General features: G+C 43.3%; 1 protein-coding gene across 13 annotated transcripts in view; it reads left to right on the forward strand.

Annotated features, from left to right (window-relative positions):
- The first annotated feature begins 1,332 nt into the window (after nt 1–1,332).
- The window catches only part of cacna1g (calcium channel, voltage-dependent, T type, alpha 1G subunit), a 208,763-nt gene continuing 182,212 nt past the window's right edge, over nt 1,333–27,883 (forward strand). For 11 of the 13 annotated variants that reach the window (XM_086302851.1, XM_086302852.1, XM_086302856.1 and 8 more), the window contains exons 1-2: nt 1,334–1,440; nt 26,293–26,426. In XM_086302851.1, coding sequence (XP_086158977.1) covers nt 1,348–1,440; nt 26,293–26,426 — 227 coding nt within the window. In that variant the 5' untranslated portion in view covers nt 1,334–1,347. Of the gene's footprint in view, nt 1,441–26,292; nt 26,427–27,883 lie in introns of all 13 variants that reach the window. The other 2 variants (XM_086302859.1, XM_086302861.1) reach the window with 1 other exon arrangement.

Below are 27,883 nucleotides of genomic sequence, written 5' to 3' on the forward strand. Positions count from 1 at the left end.
TGCGTAGCACAGGTAATACTTAGTGTCAATTAATGGACGCAGTCAAATTCCTGATTTCTTATTTTTATGTATCTGAAACATTTAAGAGTGACGGAAAAAAAAAGGAAATCAGGAACATCCACACACGTACTCATCATCTAACAGATGCATTGGGGGTAACTTTGGGTTCAGTACCGTGACCAACGATCCCTGAGCACATGGACTGTAGGAGCCCAGGATTGATCCAACAAACTTCTGCTACCACCTGAGCCACAGCCCAGATGAACGAATTCAAGACTGCTTAGCTGAGACGTTTGAGATTCTTTTCTACTTCGTGTAAAGCAATCAAGCCAGCGGAGGCTTATTTGGACTAGCACAACAGAGGGTTGTTTAAAATTCTCTGTTTCACCATTTTCATCCATCCTGCTCTTGCTTTTCTGTGTTGACAGGTCATGCTGACTCAGCTTCATAATGGGTCAGTGGGATGAACGAGCAAGTGGCGACTAATGCGATAAAAGACAGACAAGTCATTTGTCCTCACGGCCTGCATGCACACTTTTACACACCACTCCTTCTATTCACATGTGTGAAATGCTCACACTTGGACACACACACATATGACAAACTGTTATCTTTCTGTCTAACATTGTTAGCCAGACTGGATGCAGGGTGCTGCCTGCAGGTGTAGTGCCATCTATAATACGAGTGGTGTGTGTTTGCTTGCATGTATTCAGTAAAAATGCGGTGTGGTTGTGTGTGTGTGTGTACTTATTGAAACAGTATTACCCTAATCTGTGTTTAGTCTCATCATTGATTGGTGTCACATTGCTCTAGCTGGCATTTAGCCTAACCACATTAGGTCTGCCCACTTCGACCCCACAGTCAATAAAATTCATGCGCTATGCATCAAGATGTCGCCACGTTCACTAACTGTAGACTTCATCCTCCTTTTAGTCAGCTTTCCAGTCTTCCAGCATCTGCCTTTGTCGTCTTTTGTTCCGCCTCAGACGATCTCATCTAAAGTGCCTATCCATCTCCCTCGCTAACACCCTGAACAATTTCCAACATGCCTTCCTAACGGATCTTTGGTTAAGAGAAATGAGAGCAGTGACTGCCACTCTGTACAGTTACAAGCAAGCTTTCCTATTTCCCAATTTTTCCTTCTTGGCTTGTTCTCCTTTCAGAAACAGCTTTTGATATAAAGAGATAAACATGCATCACTTTGTCAGATGAGGCTGGGATAATGAGGTCACTGGAGAAAGCCTTGAGAAATGCACATTTTTCTGCCGATTGTCACTGTAAGCTGCTGTCATCTCTCTGTGTTATATTCCTTAACTACTGTTCTGCACATGGTTCGAGCGAGCGTCCATGCTGGTGATCCTGCTGAACTGTGTGACACTGGGCATGTTTCATCCCTGTGAAGACATCAACTGTGACTCGGAGAGGTGCAAGATCTTACAGGTAAGGCTGTTCCTGGCTCAATATGATATGTATGAACTGTGTAAGTTGTAATTGTGCTTCACTTCCAGGACATCAGAGTTCCTATATATGTGTGTGATTGAACTTGCACAACAACGGCTTACTAAGAGTCAGTAGTTGTCATGTTTAAATTTGTATTTGCTTTTATATATTGTGGGTTCAGTGTGTTTACATGAGTTGGGTTACGTGGGAAGAATGATATCCTGTACTTAATACAAAATTAATTAATTAGTTTTTAATATATCTTAAACTCAATTTTATGAGTTGACACCGGTAGAGGGAGGCCAAAACCAGTTGTACCAGTTACCAGAGCTAAGCTAACATTATCTGTCAGTTAACCTGCACTGAGCTTTTAATTTTTAATCATGTCTTATATCGTTTGGTTGATTTCATTCATTTATCATTCATATTTTATTAAGCAGGTTTTGAAGTAATTAAGTTTTTTAATAATCTGAAGGTAAAAAGTTAATGATTTAATCAGCTCGTTTCTGTTTACATATTTCTCCAAAGGTTCTCGAATGATTTTGTACTAGCAAATTTTTTAAGAAAGAAATTATAAAAAGGTTACCTTAAAAAAAACAAAAAAAAACCCAGTATTTAATACAATGTTTAATTACTAAATTTAGTGTTAAATTTTACAAGGAATTATGAATGCATGTTGTTGACCGTGCTAGCTAGTTTTAGCTTTAGGTGATAACTCCTCAGGTCAACAATCTTATCCAAATGTGGCAATGATTATGTTCACAGGGTTTGAAATGATGTCTGAAGCCCTTGTTTCTCAGACTTTTCATGTAGAATAAAACAAATACACACATTTATACTATTTCAGCTCTCTCAGCCTACACAAACCCTCACCCTCCAATCACCTTCGGATTTTAGACTGTGTAAAACAACCAGCTGTTAACGTGGAAGATGGGGTGTAGTGGTGCATTGTCCAATATCTGCTTGACAAACTCTAAAATTCAAATTTCCACTTCATAAAATTTCATTTGCAGAGCAGTCCTTACCTTTAAAAATATCCTGACATCTCCCTCTCCTGCTTTGTCTTTCTTACATCTTTCTCCATTACTGGGTGTTGCACGCTGAGCTTTTTTTCCTCGCTCCGGGAAACACTGCCAGCTTGACATTAGCTAGCAGACAGATTTTGTGAGGAACTGCAAAAATGGTTTGTGTGTTTGGTGAGATTTGTTAAGCTGTTTGAAAAGTTGCATTTGAAATTACCACCCACTTAAAAACCGTATTCCTTTTATGCACACTCCTCTTTTGTAGCTCAGTTCAGCTAGTAGCTGAGTACTGCAACTGAACCTTTATTTACATCTGCACCATGAACATAACACAGAGATGAGAAGAAAGAAAGGATGTGTTGATGGCATAACTGATCTGTGGGATGTTATTATTTTCTAATAACTGAGTATCAATGCCACAACTGGAAGTGAAACCAGGCTCCAACACACAAAAAATAGCTAATTTGCAGGTAACTATATGTTTTAGCCTGTCTATCAGATTAACTTGCTCATCACGTAATGGTACCAGTATAAGTCTGGTCCAAGTTAAGAAAATACTAGAATTTCACCCCAAAAAATGGAGCACAGACTTCTTGGGTGGTCTGCGTCTGAAGGTCAGCTTTACCACAGGTGAAGCTTAGCAGCCAGCTATCAGCTACAGTAGCCAGTGTCAGCACAACCGTCAATCAAAGCAGCCACAGCCCTAACTGTAAGCCTTAATGCTATCCACATGGGCGACTTTACTCACTGCCTGGTAATTTCCAACACTCTTTACAATCCACACCACCCATTTGCAATGCAGGCTTTTAAGTGAACTGTGGTTTAACAATTGTCCAAGAACTCTTTGCCAGATGTCCAAGTGAAAGAAGGAACATACATATGCATGGCAGCAAGACACTTCCTTTACTGGCGCTCATTTATCCTCCATGTTTCCTTTATGAAGACAAAAACAAGCAGTGTAACTGGAAAGTATTAAACAGGTATTTCAGGGACAGCATCCACACACTCTATAGCAAGTAAATAAGGACAACTAATGCAGAGTGTGGGAAGAAAACATCAGACGTTAATGCTGCGCAAATCCCTGTTTGCGTGGCAGATCATGAGGCAACACAACCATTATTTAAACAGAACTATAGCAGCTGACAGGGAGCAGGAACACTGAAACACTGAGATAAATTCTAAAAATGTCTAAAAAACAACGCATTTAAAAGAATCCTGGAACGAGCTGCTGCTTTCCAGCATATCTGGTCTCTGCAGCTCCCCCCATTTACATTATCTGAGATGTAAGATAAACAACAATATTATGTGGAGGCGTTTCCATTAATTTACAGACCTGCTTTAACCCAGTAAACACTAATGGAGGAGTGCCGCTGTTTGCACTGTGAAAAGCAGAAGCCTAGAAAACACTTTGTTTTCTGTGCTGAGGGAAACAAGCGGAGTGAGGTGCAGCAGAATGGATCCGCGTTATCTGGCATTGTTCATCTTCTGCAGTGAGGAGATAATGTGCTTGCAAAGTATTTCCAAATAGATTGAATCAGAACTAAGTCATCTTATTTTCTTGTCCACTGACTCTGAAATTCAGCAGTTTCATTCCAATATGAGAAATCTACTTCGTGTATAGTCTCAGATGTTAAAGTCGGCTTAATGGGTAACGCATGTGCTGATCTGGAGTGTTGGAAAGGTAAAGATAGTAGGGAAATAAAAGGGAGGAAAAGGGAAAGCAAATAAATTAAGGTTAGGGGCAGGGAAAGAAAAAAAGGGAAATGAGCAAGAAGAGGACATTTATGGAAAAAGGAAAAAGGCACGATTAAAAGAAATCACAGAAACAGGACAAAAGAATGCAGGGAAGAAAAGGAAGGTAAAGGAATAAGAAAATGTGAAGCAAGGAAAAGGAGGAAGGACAAGATATTAAATTAGGGAAAGGAAAAGTACTGAAGAGAAAGGATAATAGAAGTAGGAAAATAAGAAAGGTGAGGTAACAAAGAAAAACAGCAGAGAAGAAAGGAAACGAAACGAAGAGCAAAAAAAAGAAAGTGGAGAGGAGACGACGGAAAAGCAAGGGGATAAAAGCAGGGAGGAAGAGAAGATGTTAAAATAGAGAATATGGAATAAAAGGAGGTCAAGAAAGGAGAGAAGAGAAAAGGGAAAGATTAGACAGAAGTGAGAGGAAAAGGGGGAAAAGAAGAGCAGAGGTGAGAAAAGAGTTACAAAGAAAAATGGGAAATTTGGTGAAAGAAAGTAGGGGTGAATTCGAAGAATGAAGGTAGAGGAAGCAGGAGAAGGAAAAGGACAGGAAATCAGAGAAATAAAAATGCAAATGCAAAAGAAAAAAGAAGAAAGGACATATGAGGAAGAGGTGATGATGTGACAGGTGAATATGGAGAACAGGATATGTTGAGACGGTTGTGGGGGGGGGGACACGGAGCAGAGCTTTGTGAGGGTGCTGTTGCCAGGGCAGCCCATCCACTCCCTGCATCTCTTCTGCTCGCCGACATGAGATGAGATTTAATTCAGCGGCTCTCCTCTCCGAAGCGTAGACGAATGTACGGCCGAGAGGCTAAACGCATTCTTATTAATTCCTCGCTTCCTCCATTTCAATCTCCCCGTCATTGTAAGCGATCATAAAAGCACACGACCCACACTGCTCAGCTGTCTTTGCCGCACCGTCTCAGACGTCCTCACTCTCCAGTTTTGTCGGCCTCTTCTCGTTCCTCTTCCTTCTGTTTTCGCGCTCAGGGCTCAGTTTGACTTTGTAACCTCTTTAAATGCATTTTTCCCCCCAACAGTTTTTATACCGTCTCCATAGCCAAACACAAGCTTTAGCAGGCAGCTACAAGTTGATATTGTTGGCTTTATTCAGCTGGTTCAACAAACTGTAACACTGGTCACTCTCTGTGTTAAGTGTTAGTGTATAATAAATGAGCGATTTTATCAGACTGATGATAAAAGTATGGCCATAACTTTGTTACTGCAATCAGGCCCACAGACAGAGATAACAAAACCCAGTAGCAAAAACATAAATGCACACATTGACTGAGATGGATAAGCTGCCATCATAAATAAACCAACTGTAATTACTTCATTTTACATCAGGAATTCTACTTTGTCTCCCTGGGCTAATGTGTTCCCCAGCTATGCTTTCCCTCTTTGGCTGTGTGTGATGACAAGCTTGAAGTCACGAAATTGACGCTTTTAACATTTGTTATTGGCAAAACATTTGTTTAAATATAAAACCTGGCTGTAGTTTCAATATGGATACCGTGCAAAATCTCCCCTCGTTCATTATATTTCGCTTCCAAGGAGACAGACTTTCTTTTAAAAGAAGTTGAAAGTAATGAAAGGAGCTGTAGTTCTTCAGGCTTGCTGATGTTTTTCTTTCAACATTGTTTGCTTTTTCAATCATTTTCAGTCCAATCTGTGTTCCTGACTGTCTTCAGAGTATTTTGTTGTTTTGTCTCTTGGTTGTTCACTAATTTATAAATCTAATCTATAAATCATTCGAGCATACAACAGTGGATGAACCAGTGTTGTATCCACACATAACAGAAAACTGTAAAAAAACAGTTTTGAATTGCATCTTTAGGCAATTTGTTACCAGCAGCCTTTCATAAAAACACTTCATTTGACTCATTTCTGTAGTTGCATTAATCTGCATTAATACAAAATGAAAACTAAAAAATAAAAATAAAAGAACTCCATCCATTTTCTTCCACTTGACCTCATCAGGGTCGCGGTCCCAGCTACCATAGGGCGAGACCGGGGTACATCCTGGACAGGTCGCCAATCTGACGCAGGGCTTTAAACAGATATTAGCCAAAAGCTCAGCATGGTGTACAGTGTCTCCTTAACAAATGTGGGCACACTAGACAAGTAGAAGATAGAAGTGGTGGCTTTGAAAACTATCTATAGCAGATGAATAGTATCTGAAAGTTATGTTCTTAAGAAGCAGAATAAGAAAAATCTTGCAAAGATGTCACACAACCTCCTGACTTTCAATCAGCCCTTCCTCCTTAAGGAAAGATAACAAAGGAAAATTAGGTGTGCCAAATTACTAAAGAACTGGACTAAAAATTAGGTTTTATGATCATCAAATCATCAACATGTGTGATGTGTGAGTAGATCAGAAGAGAAGTACAACAGTGAGTGTCTACAGCCATTTGTAAAACACGGTGGATCCTCTGTCACTGAATTTAAGAGAGTGGTATTTGGGATATTTTCAAAACTGATGGAATAATGAACACATGAAAGTATAATCAGATTTCGATCCACCATGTTGATTGGCAACACATTCATTCTTCTAGCTCAGGAGGCAGGTTAGTGATTGGAAGGTTAGTAGTTTGATCCCTGGCTCCCCCAGTCTGCATGCCAAGTATCCCTGACAAGATACTAACTCCAAGTTGCTCTCCGATGCATCCATCAGAGTATGAATGTGTGTAAGTGTTAGCGCCTAGCTAACACTGAAAAGCATTGAAGAAAGTGCTCTTGTGAATGGTATGAATGGGTGAATGTTGTATAAAGCACTTTGAGTGCTCCAAGAGAGCACTAGAAAAGCGCTGTATAAGAATCAGTCCATTTACCATTCTGACAATGATCCCAAACACAGAGCCAATGCATTAAAAGCAGTCAAAGCATGCATTAAGGTATGCAGTAAAGGTGAACCTGGATGCACAATTATGAGTCATGGTCTGGCCTCCCTAAAGCCTGGAGTGTCATTGAAGCTGTGTGCGATCATCTTAATAGAGAATGGAACAAAAGGCAACCGTCATCCAAGCTTAAAGAAGCCTGGAGAACTTTTCCTGAAGACTAATCAAGGAAATGACAAGAAGCCTTGCCTATCAGAGTTTAGGCTGAAGAATAAAGAGGCTTCTCACCAAAACCTAAAGAAATGGAAGATGACTCAAGACTTTTACACACTACTGTACTCCACATTTCCAAAGTTCTCAAAAAGCCATTTTTAAAACACACTGTGTTGTGTTACTAGTTGACACAGTGTCATGTATTTAAAGCCCTTAACTTACCCCAATAACCCTCAATCAAACATGAGATCACCATTGCAAGATATTTTAGAAATGCAGAAAATCTTTTCCCTCTTACTTTCGCACTCTTTTAAATGCAGTGGCCTCTCTAGCTGCTCTACTTTAAAGGCCTGATTGATGGCATGCTGCTGTGATGATTGCCCTTCCTGCAGGTTCTGCTCTCAAAACTGAGAACTACTGAAGCTCTGTTAGAGTGGCGGTAAGCTTCATGAAAAGTGTGTGCCTTTCCAAGTTTTACCCAGTCAGTAGACTTTGCCAAAGGTTTCAGTTCAGTTCTAGAGTCACTTCAGTGCTTGTTAAAGCAACAGGATTCAGCAAATTTGTGTCTAAAATCTAGTATTTTATAAAGGCTAAATGCTTCCTATCACATTAACGTTAATGGATCTGTGTTCCACAGTTGCAAGTATTAGTGCCTTAGCTCTCAGATCAGGGCTGTGCTTAACACAGATAGCATGAGGGCTAATGAGGGACCATCGCCAAGACTTTGCTCTGAGATGTCTCTAAATGAGCACTCATCCTGACACGGCTAATGTCGACCGTAATGATCACAGGCCGTCGTGTAGCCGCGGGGTTGGAAGAAGGACGACCCCCTCGTCAATCTGCCGGGATTGTTGAAAGGTTGCCCTTTTTTACAATTTGTTTTAGTGGAAATCCATAGGTCACTTTAAATTCATTTGTTAGCAGTGTCATCGCTGCATGACTAAACAGTATAAAAGGCCATTATTTGGACCATTTTGAGACTGGTATTCAATACAGCTTACATTTTTCTTCTCCTTTATGAGCATTATTTGGATCATCCATTCATCTGTTTTACACTTTAAGATAGTATGGGCTCGAGCCTATACATTTTTTGCAAACTTTAATAGCTGCATCATCACAGTATTCTCATCTGTGCTGTCTATAAACTAAAATAAGGGGGTTTGTAAGTGGAGGTCCACAGTAGCAGTGGCTTCATTAATTATGTACATCATTGGATATATCAGTGTGATTCACTGTAGTCTTATTAACTTGGATGTTGTTCTACACAACACAGTTGTGAAGAACAACAGTGTAGAACAACTGTGTCGACCTCACTGCAGTGAGATCAGTGGGAACAACAGCAGCACGATAACTGTTGCTACATTTTTATGCTCACCAAAAGTCCGCATACCCTGACACTTGAGTCGTGAACTGTTTTGGGTTTTTTCTGTGTATCAAGCACATTATAGAGTTTCAGTTTTGCTGCTTATATGCTATAATATTTGCAGCAGTGGCATTTGTGGGAGCAGCGTTGAATCGATCTGATCTTTTACATTGCAGAAGAGAAAAGGCCTAGGATAGCTTACATCATCACTGAATCAGTTTGTTGTACTCAGTCTGTAAGCTACTTTACATTTACTTTATATGCGTCAGTGCAGATGTCTGTCTGTTCTCTGTTTGCTGAAAGGCAAACAGTAATAAACACACGAAAATGGATTTTCCTTAAAATGCATAGCACCCCCCACCCTATTACTTTGTGTCACTGTAACTGTGAACGTGTACACTGATATTACCACTTAGCTTAAAGGCATCACACTTGCAAGAAAAGTTGTAGTATTATTATAAATGCATAGTTTGGTTTTGTTATCTTTTATTGCTGTTACAGGGTGGATGAACTACATAATCATGACATCATTAAATCAATTAAAATGTCTATAAATCTATAATCCTTATGTGTGTTTCTGTTGTGAAAAAGACAATAAAAAAAGTGTTTGTTCTTTGTTTTTCTGTGCTTTATCTCATTCTGAGACATTATCTTCAGTGGTAAACAGACCGGAGATAAAATCTTTGTGAGTACATCAGTCAGCTTTCCAGCTCAGGGTGGAAAACTAAGAGATGAGTGATAAAATCTCTGCAGCTTTAACATTGAGAATTGTCTCTCTTTTTTTTTTACCATAAAAGAAAAATGGATAACATTCTTCTTTAAAAGCTACACTTAACCCTCCATCATCTCCTCTGAAGCAGCTACAGTAGAGAATGTGATGCATGCAGAAAGCTAATAAGATCACGAGCAAGAAGGTGAGTAACAGAGATACAAGTACTATATGGGGGAATTTCATTTGGAAACGGACAAAAGATGCTTTAAAACAGATTCTCATATTATAATATCGCAGTCCCACATGTCACACTTTGGAGTTTCTGAGCTGTAGTCTGTAGTGATATTAGGTTTCTGCTGAACAGGTAATGAGCGAGAGATGGGCAATGAACAGGAGACCAAATAAGATGAGGAAGACTAGGGGTACACTCAAAAAAGCCTTTTTTGGATTCACTTAAAAGAGATTATGTCGAGTGGTTCCACACAATTGTATTAGCTAACCCCTAAATAATAGTGTAGAATACACCGGGCACAGACACACGCACACACAGGTAGGTACAGCCAACTTCCACATTTATTCAAGTGTTTGTTGTTTTGACAGCTGACTCAGTCACACAGTCTGACAGCTCACGAGCCCAGCTGATCTCTCCCCTGGCCGCTCCTCCTCGTCTCACTATAAACACAGCGGAGGGAGACCATCATCAGTCCATAAACAACATCAGCTGTTCTTACCGGCCTCGCAGCGCCGCCCTGTTGAGCCTTCCGCTCCACTCCTCCCGGGGCCACGCCTCCGCCACACACCCCCACCGCCCGTTCGAGGCCGGGGAGCCGTCCGGCCGAGCCAACTCCCTCCCCCCCCCCCCGCGAGCGAGAGAGGAAATCGGCCACTGCCATCTGCGCCCCCGGCCTATGGATCACCTTGAACTTAAAGGGCTGCAATGCCAGATACCACCGGGTGATCCGGGCGTTGGCATCCTTCATGCGGTGGAGCCACTGCAGCGGGGCGTGGTCCGAACAGAGGGTGAATGAGCGTCCCAGGAGGTAATAGCGCAGGGAGCCGACCGCCCACCGGATGGCCAGGCACTCCTTCTCCACGGTGCTGTACCGGCGCTCGCGCTCTGCTAGCTTCCGGCTGATGTATAGGACAGGGCGGTCGGCCCCCCTCACCTGCTGGGACAAAACGGCTCCCAGCCCTCTGTCCGAGGCGTCAGTCTGCAGAACAAAAGGGAGGGAAAAGTTAGGAGTGTGAAGCAGCGGCTCCCCACAGAGAGCCTTTTTCACCTGCACAAACGCCGCCTGGCACGGCCCCATCCACTGGACCAGATCCGGGGCACCCTTTCGAGTGAGATCGGTCAGGGGGCTGGTTAGCTGCGCAAACCCCGGCACAAAGCGACAATAGTAACCCGCCAACCCCAAGAACCGTCTCACCTCCTTTTTCGTCCTGGGGCATGGGCAGGATGCGATAGCCGCCGTCTTCTCCACCTGTGGACGCACCTGCCCGCCCCCCAGGTGGTACCCCAGATACTGCACCTCCCTCCGTCCAACTGCGCACTTCTTCGGATTGGCCGTGAGCCCCGCCCCCCTCAGGGACTCCAGGACCGCGGCCACCCGCAGCACATGCTCCGCCCAGGTGTCGCTGTGGATGATCACGTCATCCAGGTAGGCGGCAGCATACGCTGCGTGCGGACGCAGTACCCGGTCCATGAGACGCTGGAAAGTGGCCGGGGCCCCGAACAGGCCAAACGGAAGTGTCACGAACTGGTACAAACCGTACGGAGTGGAGAAGGCCGTTTTCTCCCTGGCCTCGGCAGACAAGGGAATCTGCCAATAGCCCTTGGTTAAGTCCAGTGTCGTGAAAAAGCGGGCCGTGCCTAACCGGTCCAGGAGCTCGTCGACCCGAGGCATGGGGTAGGCATCAAAGCGTGACACTTCGTTCACCCTGCGATAGTCGACACAGAACCGTATAGACCCATCCTTCTTCGCCACCAGAACGATGGGGCTACACCAGGCGCTGTGCGACTCTTCTATTACTCCCATCCTCAGCATTTCCGCCAATTCCCTCTGCACGATTTTTCGCTTATGCTCCGGGAGCCTGTAGGGCCGTGAACGCACCATCACGCCGGGCTGCGTCACGAAATGGTGCTCGATGAGGGACGTCCGGCCGGGCAGGGGGGAGAACACGTCCGCAAAACGCTGTTGCAACGCGACAACATCCGCTCTCTGGGCCTGTGTGAGATGGTCATCACAAGGGAGGGAGGTGGGAATGATAGAATTTGGCACCTCAGGCCCCAACTCATCTCTCTCCTTCACCAAGCTCACCAGAGAAGCGGTTTCAACCTCTCGCCACAGTTTGAGGAGATTGAGGTGATAAATCTGCGTGGCTCCTCCCCTGTCCGACCGAGCGACCTCATAGTCCACGTCCCCAACTCGCCGTGTGAACACAAAGGGTCCTTGCCACTTGGCGAGCAACTTCGAGCTGGAAGTAGGGAGTAACACAAGCACTTTATCTCCCGGTGAAAATTGCCTGAGCATAGCCCCTCTGTCATACAGGCGTTGCTGACGCTGCTGAGCCTGGAGCAAATTCTCCCGTGACAACCTCCCCAAAGTGTGGAGTTTTGCTCTCAGGTCCAACACGTACTGAATCTCATTTTTGGCGGGGCTCGGACCGTCCTCCCAGCTTTCTTTAATCAGGTCGAGCACCCCACGTGGCCTCCTGCCGAACAGCAGTTCAAAGGGAGAAAATCCCATGGAGGCCTGGGGCACCTCCCGCACTGCGAATAACAGAGGGTCTAGCCAGTGATCCCAATTGCGTTCATCCTCGTTAATGAACTTCCGAATCATGGACTTTAAAGTCTTATTCAGCCGCTCCACCAGCCCGTCAGTCTGAGGGTGGTAGACGCTGGTCCGAATAGATTTAATGCCCAGTAATTCGTACAGTTCCCGCAGTGTACGAGACATAAACAACGTGCCCTGGTCAGTCAGTATCTCTTTCGGGATTCCGACTCGGGAGATGACCTGAAACAGTGCCTGCGCCACACTCTTTGCAGAGATGGTGCGCAGCGGAACTGCTTCCGGGTACCGCGTTGCGTAATCCACCAGGACTAACACAAAGCGGTAGCCGCGTGCACTCCGGTGAAACGGCCCGATGAGGTCCATGCCGATGCGCTCAAACGGGACCTCAATGAGGGGGAGAGGGCGCAGCGGCGCCTTCGGTATGGCCGGCTAGTTAACAAGTTGGCAGTCCGGGCAGGACGCGCACCAGCGGCGCACATCCGCTCGGATGCCCGGCCAATAAAATCGGGCCGTTATTCGCTCCAGAGTTTTCTCATAGCCCATATGCCCTGCCATGGGGTTATAGTGGGCCGCCTGGAAAAGCGTTTCCCGGCGGCCCTGCGGCACCAACAACTGGGTGTGTGTTTCCTCTGTCTGAGTGTCACGACTCACTCGATATAATCGGTCGTTTAATAAGACGAAACGCGGGTAGGTCTGCGCGGCCTCAGGGCGCACCACGTGACCATCAATAGCCATCACTTGGTCAAAGGCTGAGCGTAGGGTGCCGTCACGAGACTGCTCCAGTGGGAAATCACCCATGGGGGACACTTCCGGGGCCGGCGGGACGTCCCGTGAGGGACCCGCCGGCTCCTCCCCCCCGGAGTCAGTGTCGGACGACCCCGCGTCACCGCTGAACGCCGCGCACATGCTACACCCCGCTTCCGGTCGTGATCGCACCCCCGCGTACTGCCCCAGTAGCTGATGAAACCCCGGCCAATTGGTACCCAGAATCAGGGGGTGCGACAGGCGCGGGCTAACCGCCGCCGTTACTCTATGCGTTTTGCCCTTATACTTTAATAACAGCGGCACTATGGGATACCTGTGAACGTCACCATGCACACACCTCACCTCCACCCATTCTGCCTCCAGCAATGCCCCGGGGCGAACCAAGCTTTGGTGTACGAGGGTCTGCGTGCAGCCCGTGTCCACCAACGCCTGGCGTATATCCCCTCGAGTCCTTACCGGAATACTGTATGTCCCTCCTGGACCGGGGGAGGGTGCTGGGGCGCCAGCAACACGAAACACCTGCCCCACTTCCATAAGCGGACAATCCCTCCTCAGGTGCCCCGGCTGCCCGCACTTCCAACACTCCGGCCCCGGCGTCTGTGCTGCTCTCCGTGGCTCGGGGGCGGCTCCGCTTGGCTCGGCTCCCCTGGACGGCACCAACGCCGCGAAAGGGTTAGTGGGGCTCAGCGCCGGCAGCCGCTCTGCCTGCCCTGGTGCCGGCACACGGCGCCTCGGGGCCGTCCCCGTCCCCCATCCGGGGCACCGCCACCGACAGTGGCGAGGGCTTCGGCGTGGCAGCGGCCCCGACCAGCCGCTCCAGAACTTGCGTCTGCCGGTCCGTCTGCTCCTGCAGCGTGGCCAGGTGGGCACGCTGGTCGGCCGCCTGATCCCGGCTCATCGTCGCCATCTCCGCCAGCATCTGCGCCAAGAATTGCAGAGGCTGGGCGGGTGGCGCGGCCTGTGGGTCGGACATTTCCCCACCGGCACTATCCTGGGTTTCGGCACCACTTGTAGAATACACCAGGCACAGACACACGCACACACAGGTAGGTACAGCCAACTTCCACATTTATTCAAGTGTTGTTGTTTTGACAGCTGACTCAGTCACACAGTCTGACAGCTCACGAGCCCAGCTGATCTCTCCCCTGGCCGCTCCTCCTCGTCTCACTATAAACACAGCGGAGGGAGACCATCATCAGTCCATAAACAACATCAGCTGTTCTTACCGGCCTCGCAGCGCCGCCCTGTTGAGCCTTCCGCTCCACTCCTCCCCTGCAGCTGCGCCCGGGGCCACGCCTCCGCCACAAATAGTTTCAATGACATGCTGTGTTTTGGCAGCTTAACTCAATGACTGAACACAGTTGGGTGGAATCACGTGACATTCACTGAGAGATTGAATTTATGTCTTTTAAAATGAAGTATACATACTGTATACATACCATTATATTGCTGTAAGTTTTGTTGAATAAATTACTCATTTAATGGTTTTAAATTTGTTACATTTGCAACTCCTTTATTTTATTTTTTACTTTTTTGGCCTCTACTACGGTAGCAAATAATCCTTATTTATCTCATACTGGACTTTGGCGTAGCAGCCTAATCTGCTCTCCCCCTCCCTTTAAGCCAACTTTCTACTGATTGGTTGCCCCTGACAAACAAAAGATTTGAATAGAAGGTGGGTGGGACTTCTATCCACACAGTCAGAGACGTTTGCCTGAGATGACCATATTAGGATATCTAAGTTACGTTATGTATACATATGACATAAAAGGAAACGTGCATTAGGTCAACTTTAATGTTTGATGTTATGAATTAAAATAAGCTTCGATGTAACAATGTACTGTGTTACAACCCTGAGTAGATATCAAATACACACACACCTAGCATGTGACTGGAGGATGAGGAGATGTCACATTTTACGTGTGTGTCTGTGTGCACTGTTACTCTTGCTACTATGAAATGTGGTGATTGAGCTGAAAAAAAATCTCTCTACAATATTATCTCTCTCCACCTGTGAGGACTGGCTCTCAGCTGAATGGCAGATTACAGTTAGCATATCCCATTGTCCTCACCACACAAGGCCTTCATCGGCAGGTATGGCTGCCTGCCTGCCTATCTGCGGGCGTTTGTGTGTGCATGTGATGAAAGCACCTGACCCCGGTGATAATGGCATTCAGGACTTGTGACAGGCAAAATTAGCATACATAGTGGCTAAGATTTATTTTGGAGACGAGTGGAAAGGAAGTGTTTTCACAGAACTGATGGCACTTGTTTCAGGTACACTGTAGATCCTGTCCTGTCTGTTAAGCTGCCTTTTATAGTAAAGGGCAGTAAAAAAAAAACTTCTTTTGGAAGGGCTTCATTGGTCGATATCATTTCAGCTCATTCAAATGGTGACTTCAGCCTAAGAACAGGTGAACATCAGAAGGGTAAACATACACAGTAGGAATTCGTCTATGTTTGTTATACCTTGATTGGTTTTTCCTGCAAGAAATCCGCTCCTGCAAAACAAGTAATGTGCTCACAATGCTGGCAGTGACTTTAGTGAAGTATAAATCCAAAGTTTGTTGCAAGCTTTAGCCATGAAAGGCACCTTAGCTGAACAGACAAAAGAAACAATAACAGAAGTGCTGAGCTCCGCAGCAGATCCGAGGAAGAAAAGACACGCTGCTTGACTGACTGCTGGGATCCCAAATCCTCACGGTACTTCCACACTGACAAACACAAGAAAGCTGTACAAAAGTTGAACTTTCCTCAACTTTTAGTGCAGTGGTTTCAGGTGTCACCTGGAAATTTACAACAATTGAACTGAATTTTATTTATATTAGCTTAGAATGGGATAAATCTGGTCAGTGTTTTGGTTGATAATTGTGGTTTTATTTAGTCTGGGTATTTGACCATTTATATTGCTGTTATGGCTCTTTGATCATGCTGACATGACAGATCCAATTTTAATAATTCAGAAAAGTAAAAACCCCAAATTAGCTGCCTGGAATGCCCATTTTGCTACATACATTAGGGACCTACAGTACATGTACAGCCAGCTAACAAGAACATGAATACCTGAAACAGTAGTTAGTTGCAGTGCAAGCTAATCATGCAATCCATTATATAGGTGATAGCAGGACATGAGTCAAACTTTACTTTTTACTGTCCAATCAGAAGTGAAAGATGAAGAGAAGATGAGGCTGACAGACTAAAGAGTTGAACATGTTGATTCCTTACTTCTAAAATCTACATGTCTATGCATAAGAACAATCCAGGCAACCATGATTTTAAAAATTGCTTTGGTAAACCATACTATGAGGTGGTGCATCAAACTTGCTAAAATCAGCTTTTACGAGTTGATTCTCCAAGACTGGTGAGATTAAAGCTAACAACAAAAAAGGCATTTAATGTTGTTACTCTCCAGCATGGTGTTGATCAATAGGCTGTGTTGGCTGATGAGGTCACCTGGCAAGTTGTTGCTGAACAATAACTTCAGTACAGCTAGCAAAGGCAACACTGCTAAAGTTAGCTAGTTTATGCTAACGCTTGAAAACAATATTTAAAATAAGTCATGTAAAAAAAAATCGCACCATAGGAGTAGAGGCAGCTCAGACTTGTTCCATTAGTTGCTGTTTTGGTTGACTGCTTGTTTTCCTGAAGCTCTAAATTGGAAGTGAACAGTGTTGGCAAGTTAGCATACGACAATGAGCTCCATCATCTGCATCGATGGAAAATATGCTGGGTTGAAATAAACACCTTAAGATGACTCTTACTGTGAACTGGCACTACAAATAAAATTAATGCACTAAGATTGTCTCTGGCTAGAATTAGGTTGTCTAAGGTCTTGCAACTGTTAGCAGGAAGTACCTCAGTTTTGTGTCCTCACTTCAGAAAGTAAGGATAGTTATAGTGTTTGTGTTCCTTTATTTAATTTTAGCAACTACTTCAGCACATACAGATGTGGACCCTTGACAGTGTTATGTCAGCAACAACAGATGTTAACATTACATCCACAAATGCCCCACAAACTGTTTCATAGTTACTAGTTATGGAACTTGGCAACAAAGGAAACCACTCGAAGGTAAAGTTTTTCTTTGCCACACCTGTTCACAGGTCAGTTGGTATCTTACTTTTCAACAGTCTTGTCTGTTTTAAAAGTAATTTGACTCCCATCCTGACACGATGCTCTGCTGAGTATTTACACACAGAGGCCTGCGTTCATGTCCACAAACACATGGTACTGGTATTCGAATCACGCAAAGGAATGCCTCTGCACATCTTGATTACTCGTCAAGAGCTGCGGCACTGCACTCTTGGGTGCAATATTGTATCTAATAACTGCTTTGACACTTGAGGATTTGTGAGTGAGCCATGTCAAGTCATTAGGGAGTGTTTTAAGTGCACTCAACATTGGTGATTAAGTGCACTTAACGCATAAAGGCTCCGTTCAGGGGGTGATGAGAGGGCGTGCAATGTTGGCACCCGCTTGACGCATTGATAACACGCAATCCAGATTTCTGTACTCGCTGATGTCTGTCTGAGCCTGGCGGACACGTGTGTTTATCCCTGTTCTCAGGCAATGTGAGAAGTAACACAGGCGTTCACACACACACAGGGGGCTGTTAAGCTGGTGTGTGGTGCCACTGTTTAGGCTGGGAGGTTCATGAAACACTGAATCCATGTTGAAACTCAGAGGACAAAAAAATGTGTTATGGGTTTAAGTGTGCCCATAAAGGGGAATTACATCTGAGAGATAGACTCACATGGTGGCATATAAACAAAGTTGAAAGTTATTATAAGCAGGTACATGAAAAATATCATAAACAGCAAATACACGCATAAATGGACCGTAGCATTACCCGCTCATGCTGTCTCACTGTAGCTGCATACACTATGAGGTGCACTGGGAGACATAATCACAGCAATGGGGGGAGGCAGTGGGACTTCCTTGTGTCACAGAAGGAGGCAGTGGGAGAAAGAGATAAGAAGCAGACAGATGACGGAGATGGAAATTAGTGGTGGATTGCCGAGCAGGAGGAGGAGAAATGCCAGTAGTTCGCAAACAACAGGAATCCAATCCAGATGTTACTGCCAAGAGAAAAAGAATGGGTAAACGCACGAGAAACAGACAGAAGACAAAAAGCTGAGGTCCCAGCTTGGATTTATTAAAAAAACACTTTATTTATAAAAAGAAACACTTTATTTGCACGTTAGCATCTGTTGAAAAGATTAAACCAGTTTGATCACATTTATTTACATCTAGAATGAGGATTTTAAGAAAGGAACTTCGCTTTCCAGCCAGTGGAGACCTGTTGACATTGGTAGTGTTAATTAAACATAAATAAAGAGTAAATATACAAAGGGATAGTTTGAGAATTGTATTGGAGACAATCCAGGTCTTTAAAAACATAAAGAGCTTAATTTACTGCCTCTAAATTTAGGTTATTGTTCTCGGCCCTAAAAATCTTAGAAATATGGCATCCAACCAGATGCTAACTCTGGATGGTGTTGCCTTGACCTCCAGTAACACTGAAAAGCCATTTTTGAAGTCGTTTTGTCCTTCAATGCAGATGTTAAACAAATATGTCGGACTGCTTTCTTCTGTTTCCTGAGCCTGGTTCAGCTGGAGGTTTCTTGCTCATATGGGGTCATATGATTGTGAGGGGTTTCTCTGTTTTATTTTTATTATTGTTAATGTTGTTATTCCTGTAACAACATTGAATTGTTGTTACGGTGAAGAAAAGTATGTTTGCAGTATTTGTGCAAAGACTGTATGTAAAAGATGGACGTAGCCACTAGAGATGGAACTCACCAGAGTCCCAACAAGCTTCACAATGCTTCAGTAATAATGCAATATTCTTGTGATTTCTAACATGTTGCAGTACTTGGAATACTGTACTAACAAATATGCAATTTATTACCTTTTTTCAACTGCAAATGATATCCTGCCATCAATGTTGCCATAAGACAAAGTCAGTCTGATACCAGTCAGCGTTGAATGGGGTCAAGTTGACACTTGCATGCAATCTGTTTCTGATAATACAGCAATTAACTGTGTTATCTAGTCAAAAATCACATATTTGTTGCTGTTTATAGTCACAAACATCCACATTTAAGAGAAATTCACATTCAACTGTTGCATTTGTGCTCAGCAGATTTCCTGTTCTATAGAAATATAAGCAGAATACAGCCAGTTAACACCTGCAAAGCCAGGCTTCTACCTTTCTACCTTTAAAACCCGGAGAGCAGCCAAATGGCTGGTAGGCTTTTAGCTAAGCTTTAGCTTCAGCCAAGTGGAAGCTAAATTGGCTAGTCATTCATATGTAAATTAGGTTGTTACCTGGGAATTCTGGAGGGAGGGGAGTGGGGGTTTGAGTGGATTGAGGAATTTCCCTGCGAATCTTGTTGACTGTGCCGAGGATGGTGGTTTTCCGTCTAAGAAGTTTTTGCGCAAGTGAAAGCGATGTGAAAAAATTGTCCGTGGTAACATTTCTGCCCTTGTCTAGGAATGGTTCCATCAGCCTCATTACTACATTTTCAGAAAGTCTCTCCCCAGTGGGACGATTGGGGTCCTTGCCAAGATATGGGAAGACATTGCAAATGTACTTGGATTTTAGGTCGCAAGCCACCCAAAACTTGATCCCAAACTTGTCAGGTTTACTTGCAATATACTGCAGGAAACAGCACCGAGTCTTTGATGGGAAAAGCTGTGAACTTCCTTTTGTGTTTCATCTTGATGCATTCTCATCCAGGGAAATAAATCTCCAAAAGTCACCAACTTGGAGTGTTTCAGTTTGCCATCTTAGGGAGAAATCAACACACATGGGTGTATGTCCTTTGTTGCTGAGATTTATTGATAAAAACAGTACAAAAAACCAACCCTTTGTACACATATTTACAAATGGCCTGCTGAGTTGAGTTGAGTTGAGTGCCCTCGACTTGTGCTCATTTACAAAGACTCATTCATACGTGTTGGGAATGTGTCTGTATTTATTAGTTAGGCAGCATTTATTTACAAACTTTTGACAACCAGAGTGATCGCAGTCAGTCTGCAACTGTTTGCAGAAAGGTTGCCTCCTATCAGGCAACCTGTTATCCTTCTTCTTGCATTCAAAGTGGTTGTGAGTGTGCAATTTCCTTAAGCTCTAAATGTTATTTCATTGGAATACAATTTACAGGCAGGCAGCAATTTTTATTTTGTAGATGCACAGAGTTATCTGTCCTATTTTTTTTTCATTTGACTGAGCCATTAGCTTAGAGGTAGCTGCGTCAAGCTAAGTATGTCCAGTTTTGTTTTTTTGGTTTAACGGATTTAATGTAAGTTTGTGAGTTAGTGATTGAGACCTCTTATTCATGGTATTCCCAGAGTATTTTAACGACATGGTCACCATGCAATTAATTTTAAGCCTCAATAATCTTTAATAAATAATCTTTAATCTTCCATAGCTATGAAAATCAATCACCTACATATTAGTCAGAAAGGTGAAAACTGCTTTGTATGGCAGTCTTTAAGCATTGCATCTGCTCTAAAGTTGGAAAGTTTTTCACAAAAAGAGTCTATAGGGATTGGAACCATCAGAGGTTCATCCCCACTGCCGTCATTCCTCAGCCCGGGAGGACGCTGCTTGGATTCATATGAAAATGCTGTGCTAATGCATGCACGGCGTCTGTATTATCATGAACACGTGCATGCAGGGTCAACATTCTGTACATTTGAATATGTGTAATAGGTTTACATTTGACTAATTAATTGCTACTTAATCATAAACAATCCCATAGAGAGAGTTTAAAGTACAAAGCTTTTACAATAGCTGTTATAAACAGTCTGTGTCTGGTTAGTCTTTACAGGGTCTGTCTGGTGCCCAGGAAGTGAAGGCTTTTCCATATCTGGCAGCAGCCACAGTGCTTTGTTTGGAATAAATATAGAAGGATGAAGAGCGTTACCTGCCACCTACGCAATATCAAAAGACAAAGACTTTACAGTACAGCCAGCACTCTTTCTATTGGCAAATGATCTCTGGAAAATGAAGGGCAAAAGCAGCGTAGCAATGAACAGAATGAGCAACAGCAGTGCATGCAAAACATGAATGAAATGTTGGCCCTCTTAGGACTGTTTTTTAAGCTGTGATACGCCCATTAGTTGGTTTCAATTTGCCAAAGGATACTGTATGACTCGGGTCGCTACTTTTATTTCAGCCATATTTTGATTTGATTTTCTCACATACCCCACCACTCCCAGCCGCCGCAAGTTCTCCCGCTGCCATTCGTTGGTCCATTTCACACTTTTGTGGCTGTCACGCCGAATGAAAGCCAATTTCGTGACGCCCGTCTGAACTGGAATTAGGCCGGATGATATGACATAATTAACTTTTTTGCTTTGTTTTCCCCTAATGTAAAAGCCCCATTATTCTTTGGACGCGTGCCAAAAAGTTTGCAGAGAATTTAAAGTGGGGTTAAAGTATTCTGTCTGCCTCTTTAAGTCTTTTCCCGGGGAGAGGATGCAGTGGAGGGTAAAAATTAGGGAGTGTGTGAGCAGTGAGCCGTTCACCACAGGTCACTGGTGTCTATTCCCTCAGAGGCAGACGCGTTTGTGTGTTCGTGTGTGTGTTCGTGTGTGTGTTAGGCTTCTCTGGTCTCCGCATGGACGTACAGCCAGTGAACCACAGTGGCACACTGCGCACAGAGCGACACATTTTCTTTCTAGTAAACACGCAGCTTTAGAGGAAACCTCAGAGACTTGCTTCGATGCCTGCGATTGATGTAGTACCTGCACGGCTTTGGCTGCATGTTTGGACATCGCATCTCATCGTGTTCATCGAGACCACGCTCCACTGATGTGTAATACAAGTTTTGGTAAATCAATATCCAGATTGCAGAGCCTGTAATCGTGTACTGCACCACCAGAACTGTACGCTCCAGTGGGAACGCCTCACGCCAGCGTGTCCTGTTGACTTTGATGAATATGAATGAGGTGTGTGTGTGTGTGTGTGTGTGTGTGTGTGTGTGTAGGCCTGGTTGGATCAAACACTAGAGAAGATTGAGCTGGCTGACATCCGCTCAGTGTCACTTTAAAGAGTCCCCAAAGGCTTGGTCTCATGTTGTATTTGTTCCAGTATGCATGAACACTGTACATTATCATGACTGTGTGCTGTGCGTCTTTAGTTGGATGTGTTAAAACCTGTGTGTGTGTGCGCGTGTTTGTGAGAGAGATTGGGAGACTTAACAGAGTCATAACAGGGGTTTCTTATGTTACAGACTCTGCAGGCATGCATTGACTGTCTAACGTAAAATAGATGAGTTATTACTCCCCGGTGGAGACAGGAGAAATGGGTCCTTTCAGCAGAATAAAACAGAACAGAGATGGAAAGATGGGGTGTTAGAGGAGAAAGCAATTCAGTCGTTTGAGGCTCAGCGTGGCGGTAAATGTCTCTGCTCTTCCTCATTTCACACAACGCTTATTTTCTTTTGGTCATGCATCTCGGGTTGTAACATGTGTCAATAGCTGGACCGTCATGTTGTTTCATCCGACAGGCTGTTGCTCCCTGTTATCTAACGGCTCTATATGCAAAGCATTTTGGGGCTGAAAGACGACTAAAAGGGCTCAATGGAGTTTTCGTATGTAGCCTTTATGTAGGCGTACGTAAACCCTTCACAGCTAGTTATGCATGACGAAATCAGAGTAAACGCATAGTTATTTTAAGTTTCACTGGAGTTGTGTGATTCAGCATACAGTACGATGTAATTTTGCTGAAATCAAAATCTCAGGTCAAGTCAACAATAGAAGGCTGAACTTGAAGGGTTGTCAAAGAAATAAATCCTTGTTTATGTTTCTCTAATATACATTGTAGTTTTTTGCAGTGTGAATCGTTTCTGGGCAACCTGCAGGAAATTTCAAACACTGAATTATGACGAGAGTTCTCTTGAGCTACATGATGGTGTCATTTGGGGCTTGAGGTTGAACTGAGTGAAACTCCTCCTCATGTCAGTGTAGAGAAGTTGAATTAGATATATCTGAGATATTTTAATAAAGGAGGATGAAGTGCAATTTCAACAATACATCTAGGTTTGTCTGTGTGATAAAGAAATGGAATAACTCTAAAACAGTTTCCTGCTGACTGGTGTCAAAGCTTTTCGACTAAAGCACGGCGGCCGTCTTGTTAATTCTAGTCCTGATTAGAATCTAGAAGCACTATAAAGGACTATATGTGCCGCGGTATGACAGGTTGCTAACATATAAGTGTGTTATTCTCAGTCAGATCCGCCACTCCTCATCACAGTGAGAATTCAACAAGTACTGTCTATCTTTTATATACGGTCTATGATTGGCCCTATAATTCCTAGTTGATGCTACTGCTCAAAACAAGGCCTCAGGTTTCAGGCCGTAAACAAATACTCCATGACAATATATCTATATAATCCACATCATACTATCACATGTCAGTTTATGGCCAGTGTGGTCCCTTTCATAGAAGAGTTCCAGCATCCAGACAGTTCAGATTAAATTTAGATCAAACACTGAACACAATGTTTTGGGGTTTTTTTCTTCTGTCTTTTCTTTTGGGAGATTATGCATCACTAAGCAATCTGCTCTGAGGCTCGTCTGCCTCTTTGGAGTCAATGAGTGGTGCGTAAAACATCTGGAGTGATGTATGGTCAGCATTAGGGAGTGAACCCGGGGCAGTTATTTGTTCCACAGCCGTCTGATAGGTTGTAACCCTGGAAATAGCAGTGTGACCCTTGTGTGTTGAGCATGGGGCGAGGTTTTAGGGTTTTTTTTATGCAGACGACATGAATGATTTCCAAAAATAGAACTGAATAAGATTTGAAATTGTAAACAGACTCGCATGCATCGATTCCCACGTGAATCTCCATGTTTTACTTGCAGTGAACTTTGGCGCTAGCTTCTCTTTAAGCTAACAGGATTTGATATATTTATACATTTCTCTCTTCATCTTGCAATGACTCATGTATCAGTGGGTGTCCTGAACCTTGATCTCCTTCCAGAAATTTTCTTGATTTCCTCTTTATTTTTTTTATTTTACTTTGAGCTGTATCCTTTTCCCTTTTCATTTCCGACTCTTCCTCCCTCCTGTTCATTTATTTATTGATTTTCATATTTTGAGAGTCAAAGTTCTCTTCTTGTACTTTCCTGTCCTCATTCCTCCGCTTGTTTTTGTCTGGAGTCCAGTTTGATAATGATTTGGAGTACCGAGGCTCAGTCAGAGAGCCAGACAGACGGTAATGAGGGCAGGAATACTGATTAATGCAATCAGCGGTTTGTTTTGACTGAATGACGTTTCTAGCTCGAGTCTCAGTTAAGGACGAAAAGGTGCATCTTTCTTCACCTTTAGACAATAATTCTGATGGTAAAGGAGCCAAACGGGACAGACATCATTAGTCCCAGGGTCCATTTTGGATGTTGAGCATCTGAGTTGCTGAAGTGCCCTTAAGCAAAACATTAAATCCTTGGCAGCTCCAAGGAGGTTGTTATCTCTTTCTTGAGCCATGGGGAGCCTGACCTTCTAGAGACAGGCTAAAGAGAAAAGAGGATCCCTCTGCAGGAATTAATAAAATATCACGCTCCTGTCAAAGGTTCTCAGTGGGATATTTTTAAACATCAAACATATTGTATGACTAATAGTAGAGCCAGAGTCTGGCGTGAATGTCGGCCACTAAAGTAGCAAGAAAGTGCTGTATGGGAATGCAGGTACTCTCCATCAGGAGAACTGTCATGAAGGTGCGTATATAGAAGTGTATTATAGACATATTAAAATTGTCTACAGACATTCAGGTTGAAGCCTGCTGACACTTACTTGTAGTTGTAAGTATATTTTCTTTGTTCCCTGGTGTTTTGTTTTGCCATGGTGTGGTGTAGAGCCTAATAAAGCGAGCCTTTATTGGATTATTTTCCTCTGAATTCACCAAATCCAAAACAAGAACAGAGATCCAAGAGAACATGAGGAGTGAAAGTGAAAAAAGGAAAAAGCACTACAGGGAGTTAAATGGATGATCTGACAAAAGACGAAAAGAAAAGATGTTATATACAAAAGAGATTGATTAGTGACACAAGAGAGGAACCAGACACAGGGGAAAGCAGTCAAGAACAGCTGAAAGTAGTCAATCACACAGGAGGGAAACAAAAGCAGGAAACCTTAAAACAAAATTAAATGGGAAAGAATTGAGCACTGACTGAGACTTAAAAAATAATAAAAGGGAAAATAAAAACCAACAATCAACAAGACAGAGGCCAGTCGATGTTAGGGGAAAACAGTGGTTTGAGACCAAAATTATTTCAACCACATTAGTGCTTGGGATCTCATTGGCTTTGAAAATGGATACCAGGTCTGCAACCAGTTGCTGTCTTTAAATCATCTTTGGCACACCAAGAACGCTATAAAACGACATTAAGATGCAGTCAGTCTGCTGACATTTTGCAACTTATTGGGGTCAAGTTGGCAAATGGTGCAGTTATGTACAAACATTTGCAAAGCTGATCGTTTTGCTTGCCACCAGGCGATGAGGTAGATCGCCTCATCTCCTTGCAATCAGTCTCAGACTGTTCCACTTTTTCTCAGTCACAAGGATGTTGCTATCCTATTTTGAACCTAGTCTAACGGAGCCATTAAGCAAAAATAAATAAATAAGAGAATTACAATAAAATACCAGATCTATAACAGGTTTCTGTTATTTTTGACAATCCTGTCGCAGAGAACCACTTCTCTAGCACCTCCATATGGTTATCAGCCATATTTGAGTAAAATATCCAGCCCCTACTTAAGTCTTGCTTGTAAAATACTCCTATTTGGTAAATGTCACTGTCATTACATTTCTAACACACTTGTTGTGGGCAAAACACACCTGATTAGGATGTTTAGAGGTGAAGGTGAGATGTCACATCATGATTTGACACAATTACATAGTTAACCTTACTGGGTGTGCTTAAATACCATTGTATAATATATAATGGTAACTGTTGTAATATGGATGCATGTAAGCCTAAACTACAGTCTTTCCTAAACCAAACCTAGTAGCCTAAATCTGAAATTTAATCTGCTCCCCAAAGGATGAACCATACATTAAGAGATTTGGTGATCCTCAACAGAAGGTCAAAAGTCAACGTAGATCAAGTCACAAAATCAAATTACAAATGCAAATCAAAATAAAATGGCATGTTAGCATCACATTAATATTACTCTCTGCAAAATTGAAGACTTTGAATGATGTTTATTTGAAAAACAATGACCATCAATACATATCGGATCTTGGTCCAGTATTTGGATCATTACATTTAAGGTATATTTTCAAAGAAAACTACTGTCAGATATGATTGCCTCTTAATCAACCACAGCTTTGCAGTTCTCATAACTCACTTACATCATACGCCTTGTATTTTTGTCTCTTTCTGTCTATGCAGGATTTTGATGACTTCATCTTTGCATTCTTTGCCATCGAGATGGTGATCAAGATGGTGGCTCTAGGGATTTTTGGCAAGAAGTGTTACCTTGGAGACACGTGGAACCGTTTGGATTTCTTCATAGTGTTGGCTGGGTGAGTTACACAATTACACTCGCAAACACAAACACACAGGTGGCCAAGCATAACCGTGCATAAACACCGGAGGCTCGCGCAAGGAGCAGCACGCACACATGCAACAAATTTGGACAATAATCAATGTGCAAGGCGGAATCTGGGAAAGCGGTGACAGATTCAAGAACAAGGATAGAATCTGGGGAGCACAAAAAGATGTTTTGAGCTTCTAGATGTAATTGTGTCACAGGAAGCCAAGACGCTGCAGGCAGAGGATCAAACAGTATTAGATCTGAAGCATGAACCTGGTAGAGCAAGCCTTCTAACTCGCACGAGCTTTGCTGGATTTGCCCTTAAATAAATTTACTTTAAGTATTCCGTTAGAGGCTTTTAACTTGAAATCAATACCACGAACCCTCTTAAATTCTTTAGTGTTCAGATTGTGTAGAAGCTGATGAATGCATGTCGATTTCTTTTCTAATTATTATTATTTCAACTTTTACAGCACTTACAAATCTGCCCTTGCTCTATAGCACATTTATATACATTTTAATTACTATACCGCGCTCATAAAATCAAGCGACACATGCCCACACACCAATGCACACACACACTGTAATTTGATTAAACATGTTACAGAACATAGCCTGCTGCTTTCAGTCTGACATTTTCATCATACTACATCCCCCGCTGGTTTATAATGCCATCCTTCTGCCACAGCTTCTGTTGTCCATCAGTGGAAACGGGACACATTTCCTTTTGTGTGTGTGTGTGTGCGCGCGAGTGCACATTGTCCTTAAGCATATACACATATATATATATATATGTGTGTGTGTGTGTGTGTGTGTGTGTGTGTGTGCATACTGTATACAGAGATATAGAGAGAGCGAGATCATTCCCTTTATTTTACACTGAGCTACTGTTCCACAACTGAAGTGATGCCTTGGGTTATGTCTGCTCTCAGCTCACATTCAGTTAATTCCCGTGGTTTCCTTTCACTCCTCTTCTCTCTACCTGAATCATATACGTGAGTGGAAGCCTTTATATGATTATGGTAAGAGCTGCGTCCTTCATGACTCAGGGAGAATCTGACTCAGTGCCAACGCAACAGAAGGAACTTGATGGGAAACACCTCAGCGTTTGATACGGAGGCATTTATCTCCTGAGTGATGGGGAGGTCGTTAAAAGCAGCTCAGGCTATAGCAGCGACTGAAACATCTGCGGGGGTGACATTGCATCGTTGCAGGGAAGGCTGTATCCTGTATCCTAGGATATCGCATAGGATTACGCATCTGCTGAAGTATTGTATATTATATAGCTTTCTTGTTATATGTAAAATTGTATTTATTTAAATTTTTACTTTTTAATTATTTTACTTGCATTTTTTAATCACTTTTATATTTAAATATATTTAAATGTTCATTTGCTATTTATCTAGGGATTGAAGAGTAACGCAATTTCTATTCTCCGTATGTCCT

This window comes from Aulonocara sp. 'chitande type north' Nkhata Bay, linkage group LG8, assembly GCF_057382095.1.
Source record: "Aulonocara sp. 'chitande type north' Nkhata Bay isolate Kocher_YH1m ecotype deep benthic linkage group LG8, A_spYH_male_GT1.1, whole genome shotgun sequence".
NCBI lineage: Eukaryota > Metazoa > Chordata > Actinopteri > Cichliformes > Cichlidae > Aulonocara > Aulonocara sp. 'chitande type north' Nkhata Bay.